At 26.8% G+C, this 22,633-nt stretch overlaps 1 protein-coding gene across 1 annotated transcript in view; it reads left to right on the top strand.

Annotated features, from left to right (window-relative positions):
* Positions 1 to 22,633, top strand: part of LOC113366988 (nitric oxide synthase-like protein) — a 270,726-nt gene that overhangs the window by 218,182 nt on the left and 29,911 nt on the right. The window contains exons 3-6 of the mRNA XM_026608627.1: positions 667 to 829; positions 13,454 to 13,545; positions 19,955 to 20,067; positions 20,146 to 20,314. Of these exons, the coding sequence (XP_026464412.1) occupies positions 667 to 829; positions 13,454 to 13,545; positions 19,955 to 20,067; positions 20,146 to 20,314 (537 nt within the window). The remainder of the gene's footprint in view (positions 1 to 666; positions 830 to 13,453; positions 13,546 to 19,954; positions 20,068 to 20,145; positions 20,315 to 22,633) is intronic.

Here is a 22,633-nt window from a genome sequence, read left to right on the forward strand (position 1 = left end):
TGGAGATACAATTTCGATAGAAAAATTATATTGAATAAGATTCCATGTGAACGCTTTACAAATTCGATTATTGAAACTACAATTTTTATATTTCAATCTTGCAAAATTTAAAAAATGCTCAATACATCTTTAAATGATATGATATCATTTAACGAGAATACATTTTTAACATAGCATTTAAAATACTACGCAAAAGTAATTAAAATACCATTTAAAATAAGAAGAAACTATGTTAGTTCAAGTAATACATGAAAAAAAGCATAAGAATACTTCATATAAGATATAAATCATATTAAGATATAAATTAATTAATTAAAGAAATGAATTGGTATTTATAATAGGAAAATAGACACTACATCTTATTAAGTATTAAAAATGGTAAATGTTATTGTTGTTTATTACAACAAAACACATATGGATATCTACAATAGAAATTATATAATACATCACATCAAGATGAATACGGTTTTTATCGTTTTATCATTAAAGAAGGATTTTACCTACTTTCCTTGGTAATTGGTAAATAAAATCCTCGACGTCTTGTGATATAGTGAACCTAATAACATTAGTTTACAATTCCAAATTAATTGCCAAGTCCATTATCCATTATCCTTTATCTAAGTAATACTATGTATTTTGATTACTAACTAAATGGATTAATTTCAGATCAGGTTCTCAAGCGCAGCAAGCGCGATGGGAACAGGTGCGCCTGCAGGTGGAAGCGACCGGAGGGTACGAACTGACGGAGACGGAATTGACTTTTGGCGCCAAACTTGCATGGAGAAATGCAGTCAGGTGCATCGGTCGAATTCAGTGGAGCAAGTTACAGGTACATATTTATATTTTATTGATTATATTTAGATTTTTTACTTTTTTTATATTTTATATTTTTTATTGATTATATTTAGATTCAAATAGATTATTATCATTACTATAACTTACGCGTATATATGTTCCCAGAAAAGTAAATAAACAAATAATCGAGTTTAAAATTAAAGACATTGTCTAATATTTGTCATGATTATGTCTAATATTGCAAAGTCATAATTATTTATTTGAAGTATATAAGTGAGCTTCAGCACTTTAACTAGAACTAAAATTAAAATCGGAATTATTTTCAATATACAAAAAAATGTACACCTAAGTCTGTTTTTACACGGTCTTTTTGTACACGGTTTTGATATAACACGGTTTGAAAATTGAATATTTTTAATTTTTTTACACGATTTTATTCCATTTAGCACGATTTGAAATTTTATGTACTTAAATTTTCTTTGTCAAATTTAATTTTTGCGAAGTATGTTCATATCACAAAAAAGTATTTATGAAAGAAAAAAGTCTGAAACCATCGATAGTATCGATAGTTTGCGAACACTAGCTTAAAGATTTAAGTGAATTCCCCTTTAGCGCGTACAAACAATTTTTACTGGTCAAAGCAAATATGAACAGCACTCATTTAGAGGAATACCCTGAAAATTCTTGTTTTTCACTAATTTTAATAGGTTTTAGAGATTAGGAACAAATCACCCATTTTTGTATAAGATCCATGTCTTTTCAGAAATCGAATGCTTTCTGAACCATTTAAATCGGTTGATCCGTGCGCCCGAAAACGTGTACGGATAATTATATCCATACGTACATACATACAAAATGTTAAGAAACCTTCAAAACGTATAGAAATGCAAATTAATTCAAATCTTGAATTGGTATTGATAAATTATACGATAATAATAATCAAACTAATCAAAAGGATATATCCATATTTGAACAAGTATGAATAGATCTCATACCCTTGAATAGGTCGTTTTCATATTACCTCAATTTTAGTTGCTTCAGCATATCACAGAGGTCGCTACCAACTGTAGCACGTAAACTTACCTTTAGGTTTAATTCTTGATAAGGTTTATATAAATATCTGTAAAATACAACCCTGATTATTTTGAATAAATAAAAGACTGAGTCACAATTTTTCTTCAAAACTATTATATTCAGGTCTTTTACATTGTTTTAATTTATGACATAGCCAGACACAGCTATTAGTCAACGTGGATGTAAAATATATCCTATATTATATTTTAATATAATATATTAAAATTGAAATTGTTAACAAAATAATAATTACACTAAACATTTAATTAATTCAAACATTAAATTGAAATTGATTAATTATTCGATAATTATAATCAAACTAATCAAAGCAACATATCTCAATATTTTCTCATTGATATATTACAATCACATCTATAATAGCTGTAATTTTATTCTTTAAATTTATTATATATTTATTAATAAAATTAATCACTAGAAATTTTTCATTTTTCTACATTCTTCTTAATATGGTTTGAAGTATAGGGCAGAGCAGAGCTTAAAGGTCAGCGAGTAAAATGGTCAACCACCAATATCTCAAAAACAAGTAAAGATAGGAATTTTGTTACAATAATATTTGAAAGTAGAAGGCTAAAGATTTGTAATAAGTTATCGCATAAATCGGCCATGTTTCAAAATTTATAACGAAAGAATTTTCTTTCGTTTTTTGGTTATGAGCACTTGTTTGTTGTTTAGTTTACGAGACCTTAATATGATTTTTAAGTATGCGTTATTTAATTGCTTTATAAAATGTATTATTGATTTTTAATTAGATTCAATAGTTTTTTATATAACCGCTATAAATGCTTACACCTTGGTGGGGTGAAGAACAAACTGAACCTTTACCCTAACAAAGGTGTAAACAACAGCAAATAGTAAATAGAAAATAAATTAAAGTTAACAAAGCCATTTTAAAATAGATAAATTAAGTAAATAGTTTTTTCAACTCAGAATCTTTCTGACAAAATACCAGATCAAGGTTATATTCAGTGTTATTTCTGTAGAAAATGCACCCATAAAATTTTGCATTGGCTAAATAATATTTCGTGAAATCCCTTTGAAATTAAAAATAAGACATTAGAGCTGTTTGTCCCCTGGTCAACCCATTTCAACCCGCTTATGGGTCATGTGACAAATTTTTGAATAACAGCAAAAAATATATCACAACAATGATGAATTAGCTGGGAGTTTTACTGAAACGTAGTTACATACTTGTTTGTTTGATATGTGTGTTTTGTTGTGTTTTGGTTTTCACAATATAATTGCTCAAAATCAAATTAGACATTTGTGCCCTGTACTACCCTATAACATTTTTCTTAATCTTATAAATAGTTATTTCATCCATTACTTTAATTAAATTCCTCTCATAGACTCACGAAGATGCTGGAAGTAATATAAAAAACTTATTTAAAACTTATGTTAGCATTTCTGTTGTTTCATTCTGGCGGTATTTGCATTTTCCGATGCACCTGGAGGATTTCTTCCCAACTAGATTTTTCTTAACTCTTAGACAATAGTAAAGTTGATCATACTATTACAGTTTGCATCACATCTCGTTGATAATTCCGTCTTAATTTCCTCGAGAATTGCATTACTTTATTTGCATATTTCCTGCGCTACGGGAAAAGTTGATTTACATGATAATTTAGTAATGTACGAAAAAGATGAAATGCTTAAAAACTTAGATTTAATTAAAACCCGGAATTATAAATATGAAACCATATTTTAGTGGTTTTCATAATAAATGGTTTCTTCGTTTTAGTTGCCAGTGAAGTTGATAAATATATATTTGTCGTGCTATTTTTATATTCCCAGCTTATATAGAGTACACCGTCTAAATAAAACTTAATCCTTGGAATCATTTTTCATGAAACTAATATTTGAAATGAGATTTTAGCGTATAAAGTATAAATTATCTAAAGTTGTATCAGAACTTGTTGAATATCATTTGAAAATATTATAATTATTGTATATAATATTGAATGATATATATTTAAATAATTAAATAATTATTCAAATATATAAAAAAAATATTTACCTGATATACCAATACATAAATCATTTCTCCAAATTTTCAAATATAAATCAAATTGCTCGTCCAAATACAATTATAAATTGATTTGAATATTCAGAACCGAACAAAATATCTTATTGATTATTAATGAAGCAAATATAAAATTGTGATGAAATATTATAATTATAATTATGAACCTATATCTTGGAAAATCGTCACGTTGATAATAATTGAAATATATCTAAAATTTTTGAAAATTTTAGAGCATCTATATCCTTCATTCCAAGTTTTTCAGTGCACTCATTCCGTCACAAGTAACATTTTCAGATTGTAGATTTTATTCACATAACTTTTATGTTGTAATAAGGGTGTACCTCAGAGCAAACATACGGATCTTTAATATTAGTATTAAGATATCCGATGATATTATTCTCTGTAGGATACTTTAAATAATCTCTATCTACATAGAGATGTATAAAGTTTGAAACGCCCTTATCAGGGAATACTTATGTATAAGCTTTACTACATAAGTTTTATACCTTGGAGTTTATTCTTTGAAACGACTATTTGTTTATGTAGTTTATTGCTATAACAGTGATCTATGGTATTTTTACAGACACATGTCATTCTAGTACAGAACTTATTTAAGAAAAAAATAAAATATAAATATTATATAAAACTGATAACATGATTATATAGTAATATGAAACTTCAGAAAAAGGATCTATTTAATTCTTATATTTTTGTTCGACATGTTTTTTACAATTGTTATAGTGTAAAATAGTTTATTACATTGCACATTAAATATGAAAATTATCTTTACACATTTAATGTGAAAGAAGCATGTATTAGATTAAATCCAACAAGTGTGCTAAATATTCGCTTTGTATATAAAAAAGTTTGTATGATCATCACATGTGATGATATCCTGTATAAAATATCCTAAAGTTTATTATAAGATTCATTTATTATTCAAATTATATTTGAGAATCTCTAGTAATGTTGCTCGGTTAACTTTTCATAACTCACGGTCATTTTTATTTAAAATTTTGGTAATAAATTCAGCTTTTCAAAAAATTGGCATTTAGAGCAGATACGCAATTGATTAAATATGAATTAAATGTTGTAATAAAATGTTACTTTTAAAAGTTTTTGTTACAGCAATGAACTTGATTATGATACTGTTAAATGTTATTAGTAATATATTACCCGTGAAATATTAACTAATCTATAATTATTCACATGTAAAAATGTATAGTCAGTTCTTTCAAACTGACTTAATTTCTTGATTAATTGAAGCATGTTATGCTACATTTTGTAAGATTGTTACTACCTTAATGTGTACAATTGTCTTTATGAAAATTGTTTTTGCTCCTTACTAATCGTCTAGTAAAATAATAAGAAATATATGAATAATGTAGAAATATTAGGAGATATAATTCGTTATAGGGTGTTTATTAAACTAGGCGCAGACTTATTAACGCTGAGCTCTTTTGATTTATTTTCTACTTGGAAGAATCTTCCAAGAGAGACTCATTTTGTATTTGCACACCTATTTATATTCTATGTATATTCCTCGATAAAATATTTATTATGCAACGTTATGTGATGAACGATGGACATCTGTTATACAATTATAGGACTATTCATCAGGATTTACGATAGTGCACGTAACAATCCAGTAGGACTAGATTATCTATTAATATTCGTATGTGGTCATGTGTATGCGCTTTGCCTTTAGAAAACGGCTTTCCAATAGAGATAGTTAAATTTGGATGGAAAATCGATGTAACATTCAAATTATATCAACGCATATTGTTTTATACATTTCATTTTTTCAATTACAAGTGAATATAAATTGCGTATGTTTTCATAATTGATAAAGTTGAAACATGAAGGCTGCTGAATTTCTTCACGATTTTACATAGATTATGTTAATCTATCTGATAGTTGCCATATGTCTTCTTTAACGGCTTGTTTGGGGCTGAATAAGTAAGGGTATTGCAACAATAAGGTTTCTAGAATAAATTCCATCTGCAATATCAAGCAGTAATAGTATCAGTTTTTGCTTGACTATCTAAACAATTCTCATTTAAATCAGGCAATTTTTTACCTAGACTCATTCAAACCCAACACTGTTTTGCTTTCTAATAACACTAACAGCAAATAAAACACATGATAGCGCTTATTGCTAAAATATTTTATTCAAAAAATCAGATAATTCTTATAACTTAAGATAAACAACAAAAAGATTCAAATAAATGTATAATAGTGATTATATTTTTTTAGTATTTTAAAGTATAATCATAGCATGATAAGCAACTAAAACTCAACAATTTGGCAAAGCTATAGTAAACAAAATAATAATGAAGGTTTATTCAATTTGATTAATTACTATCGTATCTGGACTTTTTTGAACAATTACTTGAGACATTTAGTCTGGAAAAGTATATAAAAATAAATTCAAATTTTTAATGTTAAATGTTTGTAATTTTAAAAATAATGTTCATTGAGACATAAAATATGTGCTGTTTTAAATTATTCACACTTTCTGGAACAAATAATTTGAACTAAACATACAATGTATATCAACTTCAATTCATATAAATGATTCATACCTATGTACTAATATATATATATTGTTTTATGTCTATGCAGGCTACTTGATGTAATAATACATAGTAATTTACCATGTAAATAATATTTGGTTAAGTGTTAAATCGTATAATTGAATTACTAAATATAGACATAGAATATAATAACATCCTGATATACAGAATTATACTGTTATAGACTTTTATAAGTTATGAAAATGAACTTATTTTTCATTATTTAAATATTGCGTCTTATTTGCATTATCTACTGATTTTATTATATTTTTTAATTTTGCGTGACTTTAAAGATAACTTACTATAGATTACCAGTTTTAGCAATTTTTCTTGCTTTTATGTAATACTTGTAATTGTAATTGTAATAACTTTGTGTAATATAAAAATACAAAAAGGATGGTATAGAAAAATGTAAATATAGAATGAGGCTGGACACAAAGGTTTTTAAAAAATTGATGATGATATATACATGCGGACTTTTAAGCCTTGCTCTTTCCTACTTTTGATTGTATTTTGTAAAATATTTCGTGATTTATTGCTAGGATTATATTCATTAGTTCTACCGATCAAGAAAATAAAATACACATGCAATTTGAATTCGAGCAATTATATTGTGAAAACTAAACCAATTATATCACAAAAATATACATATCAAACAAACAACTATCTGACTATGCTCAGTAAAACTATCAGCTAATTTCCTCATCAATGCATAAATTGCTGTTTTTGAAAAATTTGTCACTTAGTCCCATAAGGGATAAGCAGGTCCAATGTATTATTTACAATTTTGAAAAAATTTAACGAAATACTAGCTACATTAATCAACCAATTCGAAATATAAATTTCATGAATACATATATGTTTTGCAGAGGTAATTTTGTATATAGCCCTAATTTGGTATTTAGATAAAAATATTTAGCAGCAAAGTTGAAATAAACTTTCATTCTATTTATTTCTTGTAAAACTGCTTTTTTAAGTTAATTTACTTTATTATTTTTTAATTTTTATTGTTCACGCCTTTTCCAAGTAAAGGTTCAGTTGGTGCTTCTTACACCACCTCTGTAAAAGAGGCCATATAAAGAAAACTTGTGAATCTAACTTAAAATCAATAATACAACATTAACATATGTTTACCAATTACATTAAGGTCTCGTGATCTAAGCAACAATGGTCATAACAAAAAAAAACTAACAACAAAATAAAATACTTTTGTTATGGTTTTCAAACATTGCCGTTAATCCCTCGATAGCAACGTCGTAGGAATCAAGATGGCTGGTTATACATATTCTTTCTCTATTTTCGTTGCTGTTGAAAAATTCTTAACTCTTCTTGTTCTTAAGATATTGATAGTGGTATTTACCAGCGGACTTTTAGGCCTTGTCTTCCCTACTATTGTATGTATGTTGTAAAATATCTCATGATGATTTATTGCAAGGATTCTGAACAAGGAAATCAAATACACATATATTTTTCAATCAAAGAAATGGAACATCGATTTGTTTCGATTACGATAGCCACAAAATACCAAGTATAAAACATGAAATAATTATAATCGACAATGTTTTATGTTAGTTCCTCACCCCCAATATTGTTACAATACCATCAAGGTGCGTCGATTTGATATGGCGTTCACGTGGCGTGCGATCCTTTATTGCATTGTGCGGGATGCATTGTAGATAACGGACGAGAACGGCCCGTTGGCCGTTACTTGCCGTAAGTTCTGTGTGCACGTCCGTCATACACGCTCCCGGGCACAACAGCTCGCTTCGAGGAGATACCATTTTCTCGTGTTACCATTGTTGAATTTCATTGTTCTGGACTGTGATATGACGAAGAATAAATGTGTTCAACCTACTGATTGAACATATCTACGCGATCTTAGTATTTATTATTATCTTTTTTTTAATTCGTTTCGATAATGTTTAGCCTAAAAAGTAACTATGAATCCTATACTTTCTATAATAAATGTTTCAATATTATTACCTTCCCATAGGATAGGTTAGGGTAATCGCAAAATTTTTAGATCTTTTATATCAACCTACTGATCAAACATATCTAGGCGGTCATAGTATTTATAGTTATGTTTTTTTTAAATTCGTTTTGTAATGTTTATCTTAAAAAATAACAATGAATCCTATAATTTCTATAATAAATGTTTCAATATTATTATTTTTCCGTAGGGTAAGTTATCGCAAAATTAGTATATCTTTACGTTTCAGAGATTTCTAAATATTTTATATAGAATAGAAAATAAAGAACTTATTAAATTTATGGGAAAGCAGGTATAGCGGTTTCAGAGATCGAGTAAAAAAGTACCATTTGGCGGTTAAAAATGATCATTAGACATATGCACATCAAATTATAAGATATTTCATAGAGGTTGTTCTAAGTATAAATTTTGTTTGTTTTTCTATGAATCTTTAAAACTGTTTGTCCTTTTATTTTATAATGAAAGTACTAATATATTTAAAGCATAAAAGATTTCAAAATTATCGAAAAATATTGTATTACATGGAGTTATAGAAGTTTTTTCATCGGATTGTTACTAAAAAATAATTTATTTATAAATATTAGGTAAAAATTATATCAAGAAATTAATTTTGAAACTTTTTTTGTGATATTTATATCAAATATTTCTTATATGAGCAAAACAGATATGAAGGCCTACAAAGTATATGTTCTTTGAAACTTTTAGTATAGTTTTCATTGCCAAACTTTTTTATCAATAATTTATGTAAAGATTTTATTGCAAATGATTGCTTACATTAATAGAGTTAGCAACTTAAAACTTAAATATATTCATTATAGATTTACTATCAGTGCTTTTTTCTATGAATTTCTATTTTTGAATCTAACTAAATTAGTACTAAATCAATACGAATCAGTGTTAAAAGCAATTAACCTCCAACACGATACTAAAACTTTTTAAAAATATATATTTTTTCTTCAAATTACCCATGTAGTATAAAAATATTTTACTTATGTTTAAAACTACAATCTCCATTTGTTAATGGACATCCTTGAGGACTATTATAAAAATACCAACAGTCTTTTTTCTGAAGCAATGCAACAATTTTGTCATTGTTGTGTATTTTAGAAGTAGAACTACATTTTTTTGTTCATAAATTTGCGATGCAAAAATTTGAAAAAAAATATATATTCTTGATATTAAATATTTTATGTTTTTGTTAATTTTAGAATTGAAACTACATTTTTTGCTTATAAAGATGATGTTAATTTATTTGTTCTTCAGGATGATTTTAATTGAAAACAAAATATGATGTGAATTAAATTCATGATGTTAGTCGTTCTATACTAATCTTTTTCTCACAAGTTCATTATTACATTTTTATCCATATTGCATAATCATCTGACACGCTTTTAGAATTAATCTTCTCGTCAATTTTTCTCAATTTATCAAGAAAATATCTTCTAACGACTACATTTAGTCACGAAAAACCACCCTATAAGATAATCTTGTTAAAACCCTTTTTGGCTGAATGTTAACCTGACAAATTACCGTTTGACGTTATGCAATTTGTGGTCGATCCATGCCGATGTACCGGATTACTGGCAGAAAACCGATATAATGATTTTATGTAGAATTCGTGCTTTCACTTTGGCCATTAACCTAACTCGATCGTTTTACTAAGAACACTAAGCTTGCTGAGTTTCTTTCTTTTGACTTTGATCCTTGGATTTTCATGATCTAAGACAGAAAAGGATCATTTTGTTGTTACCGGTAATGTTATTCCAAAGCCATAGTATTGCATGTGAATTGAGGTGATGGAGAATAACCGTAATAATAAAAATCGGTTTATCTGAATGGGAATCGTTGAAAGATTTTTCGAAATGTGTATTTGCTACGTGCTTGTATTTGCTGTGATATTCATGGGAAATGCAGAATTATTACTAAAATATGTTATGTCAGACTATTACATGACTTTATAGTTCCATATTTGTAGTAAACTTGCAACATCAAATGTGTTATATAACAAATATAAACTAATGCCATGTAATGCTAGCAAAAATAATACATATTTCAGACTTTTTCTTATCTTTTTCAAGCGAAAAAATATTTATTTTTGTATTTTTTAAAAATTGTATTTATTTAAAATGATGTTCAAGAAAATTACATTATAATTTATACTATTTTTTAAATATTTGAAGATGTTTAAAAATGAATGAATCAAGATAAGACTATTATTATTATTATTTATTTCTATAATGTATAATTTCTGTTTATACATTCTATTTTCTGAATATTTACTTGATTTTCACACTCCCATTAATCTTATGTGCAAAAGTACAAGAACGCTCCACAGTATATCGATTTTTCTCATTGTCAGTTTGTGATGTTTATTTTTATCATTTGCTTTAATGATTATTACATTTACAATTAAGATGATATGCATTTATTATTTATTAATATATTATAAAGAAATGATAATAATGAAAGAATAAGCTTAGTTAAAACTGGTAAAATAATACAATTAAAATTCTTTTCGTCACATAAAGTTTTTATGCTATTGTTTTAGTCCAATAACTTACAATGCGTTTAATGTTACCGCGATATGAAATATTTTAAAAAATAATTATTTGTGTTTATTTTATTGAATTTATTATTATGTGTTAAATATTTAATATGATTTGCATTTTTTTTAAGTGAATAGTGTAGTTTTGTGTATATTTTGATTTAGAAATTTAAATAGATTTGTTTAAGTATTTAGGTATTTGAGAAACATTATTTATTTACAAAATATATTATTTTTAAAGGGATATAAAAAAGGCAATAAACATTTTAATAACACGATTTAAAATACTTATGTCTTATATGCGCTATATGTGTCCTCATATCATTCCAAAGCCTCAGTATAAAGACCATAATGATCCTTATTGTTTTATATTAAGAAAAAAGCGTGAAGAAATCTTTAACACATGAAACAATATAATCAATAAATGATCATGTTGTTTTAGGACAGAACTTTAATTATTAGAAATTTGGTTCTTAAAGAGTATTGGATATACATATTCTGGAAATTTTCTGTTTGATGTTGAAATGTATTCTTGAAAATGTATCAGCTAATAATATAGAAAAAAAAATTCATACCAGAATGTCTTGTGAAACCAAAAGATAAATTCACATTCAAGTATTATCATATCACACTCACATGTTCAAAACATATTTTACATCAATCTAAGATTCTACAACCAAATAACATATGCATTTTTGCGCTAATTTTGCGTATATATAATAACATCCATATATTTGCATACTTATGATTAATTAATATATAGCATGCAGATTTTGTATGCAAATGTTCAATCATAATCAAAGTGCAATATTAGTATGCAAATTGCGTTCGGGATTGTTTTTCTTAATATTATGCACTTGATCATTTATGCAGTCAGCCACATCTGGTGTTGAGTTGATAGACAAATAAGTTGATATTCACTATAGATAATCCTAATTGACAACGTAAATCAAAACCAATCACCAATTCAAACATTGCGCGAATGGCGAAACGTACACATGTCCTTATTTGAAGTCAATTATTTGTTGATGAAGTTAAGCCTGTTTTCATCAATAACCAGAGGACAGAGGAACAGTTAATTTAAATTAAATTGCACTGTACCTTGTTCGCAATATGCATATAATTGAAGCTTACAATTCACCAAAGAAATTGACTTGGAACAATCTGTATTTACTCATTTTTTACCAATTAAATTGCCATGCTGCTTAGTCAGTGTCAATATTTAGGGTGGATCGTTAAATTTTTGAAGCTGTGTTTTATTGGGTCTTCAGTTTTCTTTTTTTTAATTGATGGATACTTTTGAATGTTGAAATAATATTAACCCAATTTGCCATCACTGATAAAAGAAAATTCTAGAGAACAAAATCTAAACTTCGAGAATATAACTCAAGGTGATGTTTGAGACCAATCTGCAATATTTAGTATACAACTAGTTATCTGTAAAGTATTCCAGTTATAAATTAGTCTTATTACATAGGATGCAATTCATTGAATATAGTTTGTTAGATTTAAATTACTATGCTACGTGCAAACTAACCACATAATTTTAAATATTAAATTGATCTAATAAAGTTAGGATAAATTAAATATAACCCAATATGGAAAATTTCATCTCCGTTAAGACAAATAAACCTTTTCTATTTTGGGAGTCAAATTTGCGATTCCTTCCGTCTACCACAGAAGTTCAGGCTGTGCATACGTACATATAAAATGAGCTTTGAATTTAAATTAACAAAGTTGTGTATAATAAAACTTGTTTTGCGAGATATCTATTGCAAATGATAGAATTAACGATAGAATTGTATTATATGCATTATAAAATTAATGTTATTATTTTTTGTTTTTTTATTTTACCCAAGATAGCAAATCATAATTTTCACATAATGATATACAGATTTCATAAAAAAAATGTATGTACTTGAATGTTTAAACTCTTGCAACGTATTATTTTATAAGATATTCGGACTCGAAATGAAATCAAATTAAGATGAATTGTTTTTTCATTAATTTTATTGAAATTTGAATTTTTTTAATGTAAAATGGTGTTGTTTAGATAGTTATCCTAATACGAAGTTTAGAATAGTTTTTTTTTCATTCTCAGTATTGTAAAAAAAAATATTTATTAACGCATGTTATTTTTATAAGAATAATGAATTGACTTGTATGGATTAACTCAAACCATAAACATAATAAGAAAGACTTGATAATATATTGTTATTATGGAGTTTAAATGAGATTTGTCTTATTATTGTTGATATAGTCGTTGGTTTCAAACTTTGCTCGACTAAAATTTCATTAACATCTGCAATTGATTACTTGCCGAAATATTTCAAATATGTTCGATTATATATATATATATATATATATATATATATATATACATTTGGCAATGGCAAAGTGTTGATTATCCATCTCTTGATATTTTACAGGTATTCGACTGCCGGTATGTCACGACTACAAGTGGAATGTTTGAAGCTTTGTGCAACCATATCAAATATAGCACTAATAAAGGAAATATCAGGTAACAATAAAGTATATATATATATATATATATATATATATATATATATAATATCAGTTATCTTGTAATAATTTTATTATTTAACATAGTATGATCTCTGATGTGCACAATTTAATTTTCTGATTATTCAGACTATTGAAGCAGTTTGCCAAATTTATGCGTTTTGGTAAACAGTATATTGTATATCTGGTTCATTTAACAATTCCTGTTAGTAATCATGCCACTAATATAGTGGAGGTAATTTTGTGAACCCTTCGACATTCCCTGTTTTCAGATCACGATAGCATATGTTGCTTGTTTGCACGATGTTGCAAAGTTTATCGAGATATGCTCAATTAATGCGCGTCATGTGGGGCGTAGAAGTGATTTTCAATTAAGACTAAGATAGTTTACTCACTTAGTTATAAACTATATGAAAAGTGATAGATTTCATAATTCTATTTGACTTGAAAACTGTTTTAGGTGAATTTAAAACGAATCTTCTTAAAGTGTAGGTAATTGCTAAAGAAATTTCATAAACGCTGATTGATTGTAAATCGGAATTTTTCATCGCTGGAGAATTTACCAGCACTTTGACTAAATTAATATTTAACGTAATTTCAATATTTTTCGTCTGTATTAGATATGAATTTCATATTGATTTATTTTGTACTATGGGAATGTTTTTTTTAATTAACAATAATTATAGAATTCATTAACTTCACGAGGCGGAAATTTGTTTTCCTCAATAAATCCTAAGTGCTAATTTAATGTTTACGTTGCTAGTCATTATGAATTCTTTGAAACCAAAATTGACATATGAAGTCGTTATTTATGATTAGCAGAATTAATGCAATGTTAGTATGTTAAAATTAAAACTTAAAAACTTATTTTAAATGAATGATTTTGTATGTGATCGTATTTTTATAAGTAATCAAACATTCTTTTAAATCTAAAAAATGTTAAATCATACATTACTTTTAAATTTGAAAAATCAGTTTATTAGATATCTTTTTTTTACTATTGATTCAATTATTTCTTGCATTTAAGATAGATAATGAAGAACCTAATTTTATTTCTCTTTTAAGCATGATTATGAAGAATTTTCGTTGATAAAAAAATAACAAGCTTTTATTGATCTTATTGAACAAGGTTAATATATAGTTAATAGTTTTGATTCTGAAAACGGTTTTATATCGATAATAACGATAAATTTGATGAAACGTTATTAATTTCATTCAAATTATAGTACAATAATCATTAATTAGTAATATCAAATATTTAATAGTGATACCTGAACTTATGCCATAAAGATTATTAATAAAATTAATTATATAATTTAATTATATAAATATAATGAAATATATCGAAAACCAATTTTCATAATAAATATTTATTAGGCTTAATGTTATGTTACGCAATAATCAATGTTAAGTCATGAAATTGATTTTCTCAAATGTTTATTACATTTTAAGCTTATAACAAGCATTTTAATATCATGACAAGCATTTTAATATTATAGCAATGGTTTTGCGGAATAACTGTGTTTATTTTCTATATTTACATATCTCTCTATTTCTTGGCAGATATTTTCTCGCCTTACTCAGCAGTTTTACATTTATCTATTTATTCCTGTGTTACTACGGCCGTATTTAAGAAAAGTGGAACTTTTAGCATACTTTAACTAAGCATGGCATTTGGAATATTGCATGCATGTGAACATATTCTAAAATCTTTATGGGTTATATACATTATTCATAGTAATATGGCTTATTTAAATGCTTTGCACGTGCAAGCCACGGTTCAGCTACGGTTTGTGGAAAATTTTGCGGATAATATTCATTACAAAATTGAAATATGCAATGTATGACTAGGTATATAAATAGTTTTTAGTTTCAAAAAAAAAGTTTATTTTAATTGTTTTTTACTAGTTCCCTACAATTAAATACTTCTAAAAACTAAAATAGCAAAACGTTTCATAAGGCTTATAATTTTGCAGAATATTATGACCGGAATTTATTTTGAAGATTTCATAAAAGAAAACAAATAAATTATTTTAAATGCATTCTCATTCATTCACCAAAATTATCATTTAAAAAAAAACAGGAGTGTGATTAAAATTGGACTCTTTTATTCACTGATTTTAGTTTTGGAATACGTTCCAAAAATTGCACTTTTCAATTCGAATTTGATTGTTATTTTTAGAGGATTTCGGATAATTAGATTTCGATAGATGACATCATTTGAATACAATAAAAACAAATCATTTGCTTGAGAAATTTGATCCGATAATACATCGTTCTTGATGCATTTTTCATTTTGTTTTAAAAAAGAAAATGAACAAATTTCTTTTTAGTTACTCAACAAATCTAAGATTTTTCTCGAAATGTTTGTTTTAAGTAAATATAAATTCCAATATTCATTTTCTATTTTAAACCCTTATTTTCTTGTCTGGATTTTTTTATTCATTGGTAATTTTTTATTAAAGATCTGATAGTTTGTTTCGCTTATTTTTATTAGGGGAAACTTGAAGAGTGCATTTAAAAAGACAAAAGTAAGATTTATGTTAGGTTACTTTTGAGCTGGACGTTTGAGACACTCGCTTTTTTCTTATATGGTTTGATTTTATGACTAATTAGTTTATCGTATTTAAGGACAATATTGCAGTATTACCATGCAGAAAAATGCACAAGTTACCATACTCCTCTACTATCTTTTTAAATCTAAATAACATTTTAACACTTTTCTTTATATTCTCGAAAGTAAACTGGCTTTTGTCAATAACCAAAGGACAAAGTTTTTTCAATTGTTTGAGTCGATGGATCTCACGAAAATGTGGCAGATTTTAACGCACATATAAATTTTATAAAATTGATAGTAAGTTGAAATTTAAACAAAAAAATATTTTAGACTTTTTGCGATTCATATTATTCTAAGTAAAATTAATAGTAGTTAATTGTAGATAACTTATCCTACATGAAATTATTTATATGCAAAATACCTACATAGAAGTATAACAAATATAAGTACCTACTTTGTTTGTACCTAATCAAGAAAAAAGGTGAAGTATATTAATTACCCAGAAAAAATCTCCAACAGCACATATAGCCAAGTCCAGCATGTAATTGCTTCAATAAAACCAAGAACGCCTGTTAAGAGTGCTCCGACAGAATTCCCTCGGCAAACATTAAACAGCTTCCGAACGACTCGGAATTCTGTGTAAAAACATTATATGCAGCTTGATATCTAACAAAAGAATCACCAATGGGATTTGTAATGCACCTGGCCTTTACGTTGTTATGAATTTTTCCATACGTACATACTACTATTCCAAATCCAGTAGAATTCAAAATAATCTTTTCTGTTGCTACCTTTAGAAATATTCCAGTGACTATTTCAATCAATCTTTAAAATCACGTTCTCGAAGATATTATCGAACTTTTACGACCGAATCGTTTATATCAGACTCTTGGGAGCAACTGAAACTATAATAAAATCGTGTAAACATTGTTTTCTCTATTATTTTCTGAGCGCTATAATACGTGAAGATGGTATATAAAGGATTATTGGAGTTTTTTATAACACAGGTTTGCAGTTTCAATCATTCTTATTTCGTTTTTTATATCGTAAAGTTTTTTTTTTATAATGGGCAATAGCCATATATTCCCATAATGATATAAAACTTTATGGAGGAACAATTGTTTTTAATATTATTTAGATAACCTAAAACGTTTTATAAAAAAAAATTAATTAAAATTTCTAATATTAGAACAACTGCAGCATGATTGTTGTAAAACTGGAATTCTTAACTCTTAGTTTAAAATATTGTAAGAAAGCCTGGGTACGGTTGTGCCACTTGTTAACCAGTTAACTGGATGAAAAATCAATTAAATGGTAATTTGAACAGTGTCTACATGGAGATACTAAAATACTGTCTTTAAATACGATATATTAGTCATAAAATCGAATCATATAAAATGGGCTTGTGGCACAATCGTCCACATCCGAGGGACGGTTGTGACAGCGGTTGGCGTCAGTAGTGACAGGCATAAAAATAGGTTAAAAATAATATATATAAATAATTTATAACGTTTTTTATTGTTAACAAAACATAAAAACATTTTACAAAGCATAAAAACATTTAAACAAAGCTTATGAATAAAATATAACATAATATTTTTTTTTAATGAAACAAACAATTCTTCAATTTTTCGTAAATTTTTTTTCTATAATTTTCAATTTTTCTTTTTTTCCCCGTTTGTATTTTGTCTCAGTTAAGTTAGAATTTTTTTTTTGTCTGTTTAATCTTTTTTATCTGTTTAATCTTTACCCGAAATGTACAAGAAATACATGTCACAACCGTACCCAATGCACTCTTTTGAAAACAAATCATTATTATGACTGAGCTAAATTATTTAGGCAAAAACTAATTGCTAGTAAATAATTACCAATGCTCATCTTGAAGCAAAATAATAAAAAAATAATATAACTGTAGACAATTTAATTGTTTTAATCATTCTTTACCTTTCTCCCTTTGGACCCTATTTCAAAACTAGTATAATTTATCTGTTATGACGACTGTCACTACCGTACCCTGGCACAACCGTACCCTCCCTCATCTACTGCATGTAATCATACAATAACGGTAATGATATACTCTTACTAAATATATTACTATACTGTTTTAATTGATCAACAATAGTAACCAAGAATCACCTAGAATTTGCTAGATCACAATTATTTGAATTTTATTTTTTCGGAAATTATTTGTCAATACATAATACATTTTTTCCATCAATTCACGTTTTACAATTAATATATATATATATATATATATATATATATATGTGTGTGTGTGTGTGTTTGTATTTATGAGCCAAAATTTGTTCATATGAGCCAAAATTTGACGTTTTTTTGATGATTTTTTAAAAATAGCAGCGCCAATTTCAAATCTATTTGATGAAATTCGATAAGGACTCACGTTGTTCAGTGTTGCGAGCCGATCGGCCAAGCCGTTTTCTTTTAATTAGCAAATAAATGAGTTTATGTTTTAACAAAATATACTGATCTGATATAAAAACGCTATCATACCGCAGCTTTTATATAAACTAAATAATATTATGATAAATATGTTAGTATGAACGATAACAAAGAAGATAATTGAGTTTCATATTGCTATCAGCAATTTCTCTTTACAAAGCGATTATATTTCCAACTTGATTACGAGTAATAATATTTTAAAATTACTTGATTATATATTTGCACTAACTACAAAACTTGGCAAAATCATTTTTTATTAATAATTACATCTTAATACAAATCTGTAATCAATCAAATCTAACACATACAATATTAGTATATGATTAAATACTGAAATATTGTTCTCAAATACGATACATTAGTCATAAAATCAAATTTTAAAAGAAAAGGGCGGGTGTCACAACCGTTCACATCCGAGGGATGGTTGTGAAAAATATAAAAAGATTTAAAAAAACAATAGCTAATAAACACCAAAAATTTATACATAAATATATACCGATTTATACATAAATTTATACCGATTATTATACTTTTTGCCTATAAATAAATAAAAATTTACTAATTTTTATATACCACGTATCAATTTTTTGCTTCCTGTAGCGTAAGTTATAGTAATGGGCCAAAAATCGAAAATGAATTTTTTTGCATATCTTCACATTTTGGCATACCTTAGAAAAAATGAATGTATGTGTGTGTGTATGTTTTATGTGCGGATACAATTTTTCGCCGACGATTTTGAGAATAGGGATCAACAAATTTGGATGATTCAAAAAACATTCGATCACTATTAATAAGGAGCAAAAAGTGCCAAAAATGGTAATTCAATTTTTGAGAGAACCGAGCGTCCGCTTTGAATGATTTAAAAACATATTTATTTGTATTGATGAAATGAAGAACTGGTAACACTTTTGGTAAGGCAGGTTTAGCGGTTTCGGTAATCCAATAAAAACAGTTGACAACAACGACATTTGGCGGACAAATATGATCATTAGGCATATTCATCTTTTTTTTTCAGATAATTGTTTTAATAATAAGAACAAATTTTGCTTACTTTTCTAGGCGTTTCGTATCAATGTTTATCCGTTACACTGCGGCGCGGCGCTCAAGCGCTTCCATATTTCTGCGAGAAACGTATCGCAATTGCTTTGAAAAAAAATTCCAAATTATTTTTTCAAAGTTCTAAAAAAAATTGAATCTTTTTTAAAAATATAAATTTTTTATACGGAAAGTTTCAGCAATTAAGGCCGATGCCATAAACCACTAGTTAGATTTATATTATATATAAGAAAAATGTGCAAATTATCATAATTGGCTTATGTGATTAGCTTGTTATCCTTCAATATCATAATGTTTTCTTGATATAATTTGATGAGCCCTATCTTGATTCCAGATCAGCGATTACAATATTTCCGCAGCGCAACGGGGCGCAGCGAGACTTCCGCATATGGAACGCGCAACTAATCAGCTATGCAGCTTATCGAGGCCCTGGGGACACCATCTTAGGTATAGACATAATAATGTTGTAATTATGAAAATAAATTAATTTGTGGAATATAATTACGTCTTAAATTCATTCTTCAGGCGATCCTATGAATTTGGAGTTTACGGAGCTGTGCACCAGATTGGGATGGCGAGGACATGGTACTCGATGGGATATTTTGCCCTTAGTTCTGAGTGCTGGTGGACATGACCCTGATTATTTTGATATACCTGAGGAATTGATATTACAAGTTCCGTTAACGCATCCCAGGTGAGACTACTACTTTTATTTTTTTTATTTGATTAATAATTTGAATTACATGAAATTGATACGGATTTGGTAATATCTGAATGTAAAACAATTAGGTGCTTTACTTCTTATGTACAAGAGTTGATATTAATTGAGCATTATTTACACCCAGGGTAAATTAGGCTAATAATTTATTAATTAATATATTTAATTTTAACTGTTAGTTAATGACACATACCTAAGAGACGTCTGAATTTATTAAAAAAATTTTTTTGGCATTTTCAAAGTTTAATATAAATTAATTTTATAACCCTCTAATAGTTTCACAGGTCCACAAAATAAAAAAGTTGTCTTTACCGCTGAATACAAATCTAGAGTCAAAATCGAGGGTCAAATGCCAAAAAATTTAAAAAAATTAAAAAACGTTAAAATGTCCGATCTAGAATAATCAAAATCTTATCATTTCTGTCGTTTTCTGACCCTTTTTGCGTTAAATGACTATTGAGTATTCATTTAACTGATTTATTGTTTTTTTTTTTTGTAGAATCCAGCAGTATGTTGCCAAAACAGTTTCAGATATTCAAATTACAGAAAATAATGTTTACTTATTAATGCTGAATTATACATAAAACTTAATAGATCATTTTATTAAAACTCAATAATCAGTCAAGGTAAAAAGAAACCAGGGAACAACAGAAATTATAAGATTTTGATTAATCTAGATCGGACATTTTAACGTTTTTTAATTTTTTTTCAATTTTTGGCATTTGACCCTCGATTTTGACTCTAGATTTGTATTCAGCGGTAAAGACAACTTTTTTATTTTTAGAGTCATTAGATCAAAAATTTTGTCGTTTTTTTAATTTTTTGTCACTTGACCCGCTAATCTGACTTTAGTTTCGTATTTGGCAGTAAAACATTACATTAGAAAACACATGCCGCACACCCAATACAGACAACTTTTTTTATTTTGTGGATCTGTGTTATTAATTATAATATTATGTTAGCATTTTAAGTAATAAATGCTCTTTCATTATAAAGTATTTCAATACATTTTATCTATTCAACAAGATACTATACTTTGCCTATAATTTATTTAAACTAACGATTAAAATTTTTAAAACCAGTAAATCACAAATATCTTAACGACCTTATTGAATACTATGTATTTATTAGAATTTCCTTTGTTTTGGAGCAAAAAATGTGCCAGGCGTATAAAATTAGATATGAGCAGATACAGTTTCACTTTAAAATAATTTTTAAAAGCATTTAGCAAAAAGCATTAGATTTATTACATTAAGTTATCAGTGTTTTGCGTTTACTAGTTTTTTTTAATTTGCGATTCTAAGTCATATGAAAAACTATTAATTATTAATTATAGTTTTACTATTTGCAGAATTTTATAGTTATACTCGTTTTTCTAAAATCATTCCTCAATGTAGATAATTGTAAAAAAAACTTTAAACTTTGTTAATAGTTACAAGGCTATTTTTACAATCTGCATTAAGTTTAAAAAATGTGTTCTGTCTGAAAATAAATTACGCTTTCTGAAATAAGCTGAAATGATACATTATGTTGTTCTCAGTTTTATGTAGTCCAATTTTTATCTTCATTACTGCTATATGCATTTTTCCGTGCCAAGAATTTAAATTAAATTAAAAGTCAGACGAAGTAGACTTTTCAGAAGTAGTTTTGTGCTTATTCAGAAAATTACTTCCGAGAGAAGTTTGTTAATATGTCCCCAGGCGTCCAGTTTCCACAAACACTACGGTAACAAATGCTGAAAGCAAAAGAAATATTTACAGAACTAACGGTGGTGCATTTTTATGGCGGCTCTATTAAAGTAAAATGTTTACTTTTATCTTTTATTTTATGGACATCATGCAAGTATGTACTGATGTTAGTTCAAGTGAGAGGTATCATTTTGAAATCGTAAGTGCTAGTTTTGCATTTTACTGCCTGTTTTGAATTTACTGCTACAATATAGTTAAGTATTAAGTTGTTATTAGTAACCTGTAAATATTCACACATAAAATATATATATATATAATATATATATATATATATATACAGTGGTGTTGTGCTAATATTTTTTTTGCCGGAACGCTAAAATTTAAAATCCGGTTCATAAACCGGTTCCATAAATTTGATATATTTCGATAAGAACTCACAAATGCTTGACTTATAAAATATATTGACTTATATAATTATTATACAATTATTATATATATTGACTTATATAATATATTGACTTCTTATATAATTAACTCTATTATATACAGCTACTCTATAAGGTATTTATTATGATATAAAAGTACTCAAGATTTATTACAATACTCT

This window comes from Ctenocephalides felis, unplaced genomic scaffold (assembly GCF_003426905.1).
Source record: "Ctenocephalides felis isolate EL2017-DRISC unplaced genomic scaffold, ASM342690v1 CF-g0.4_SCAFFOLD_01170, whole genome shotgun sequence".
Lineage (NCBI taxonomy): Eukaryota > Metazoa > Arthropoda > Insecta > Siphonaptera > Pulicidae > Ctenocephalides > Ctenocephalides felis.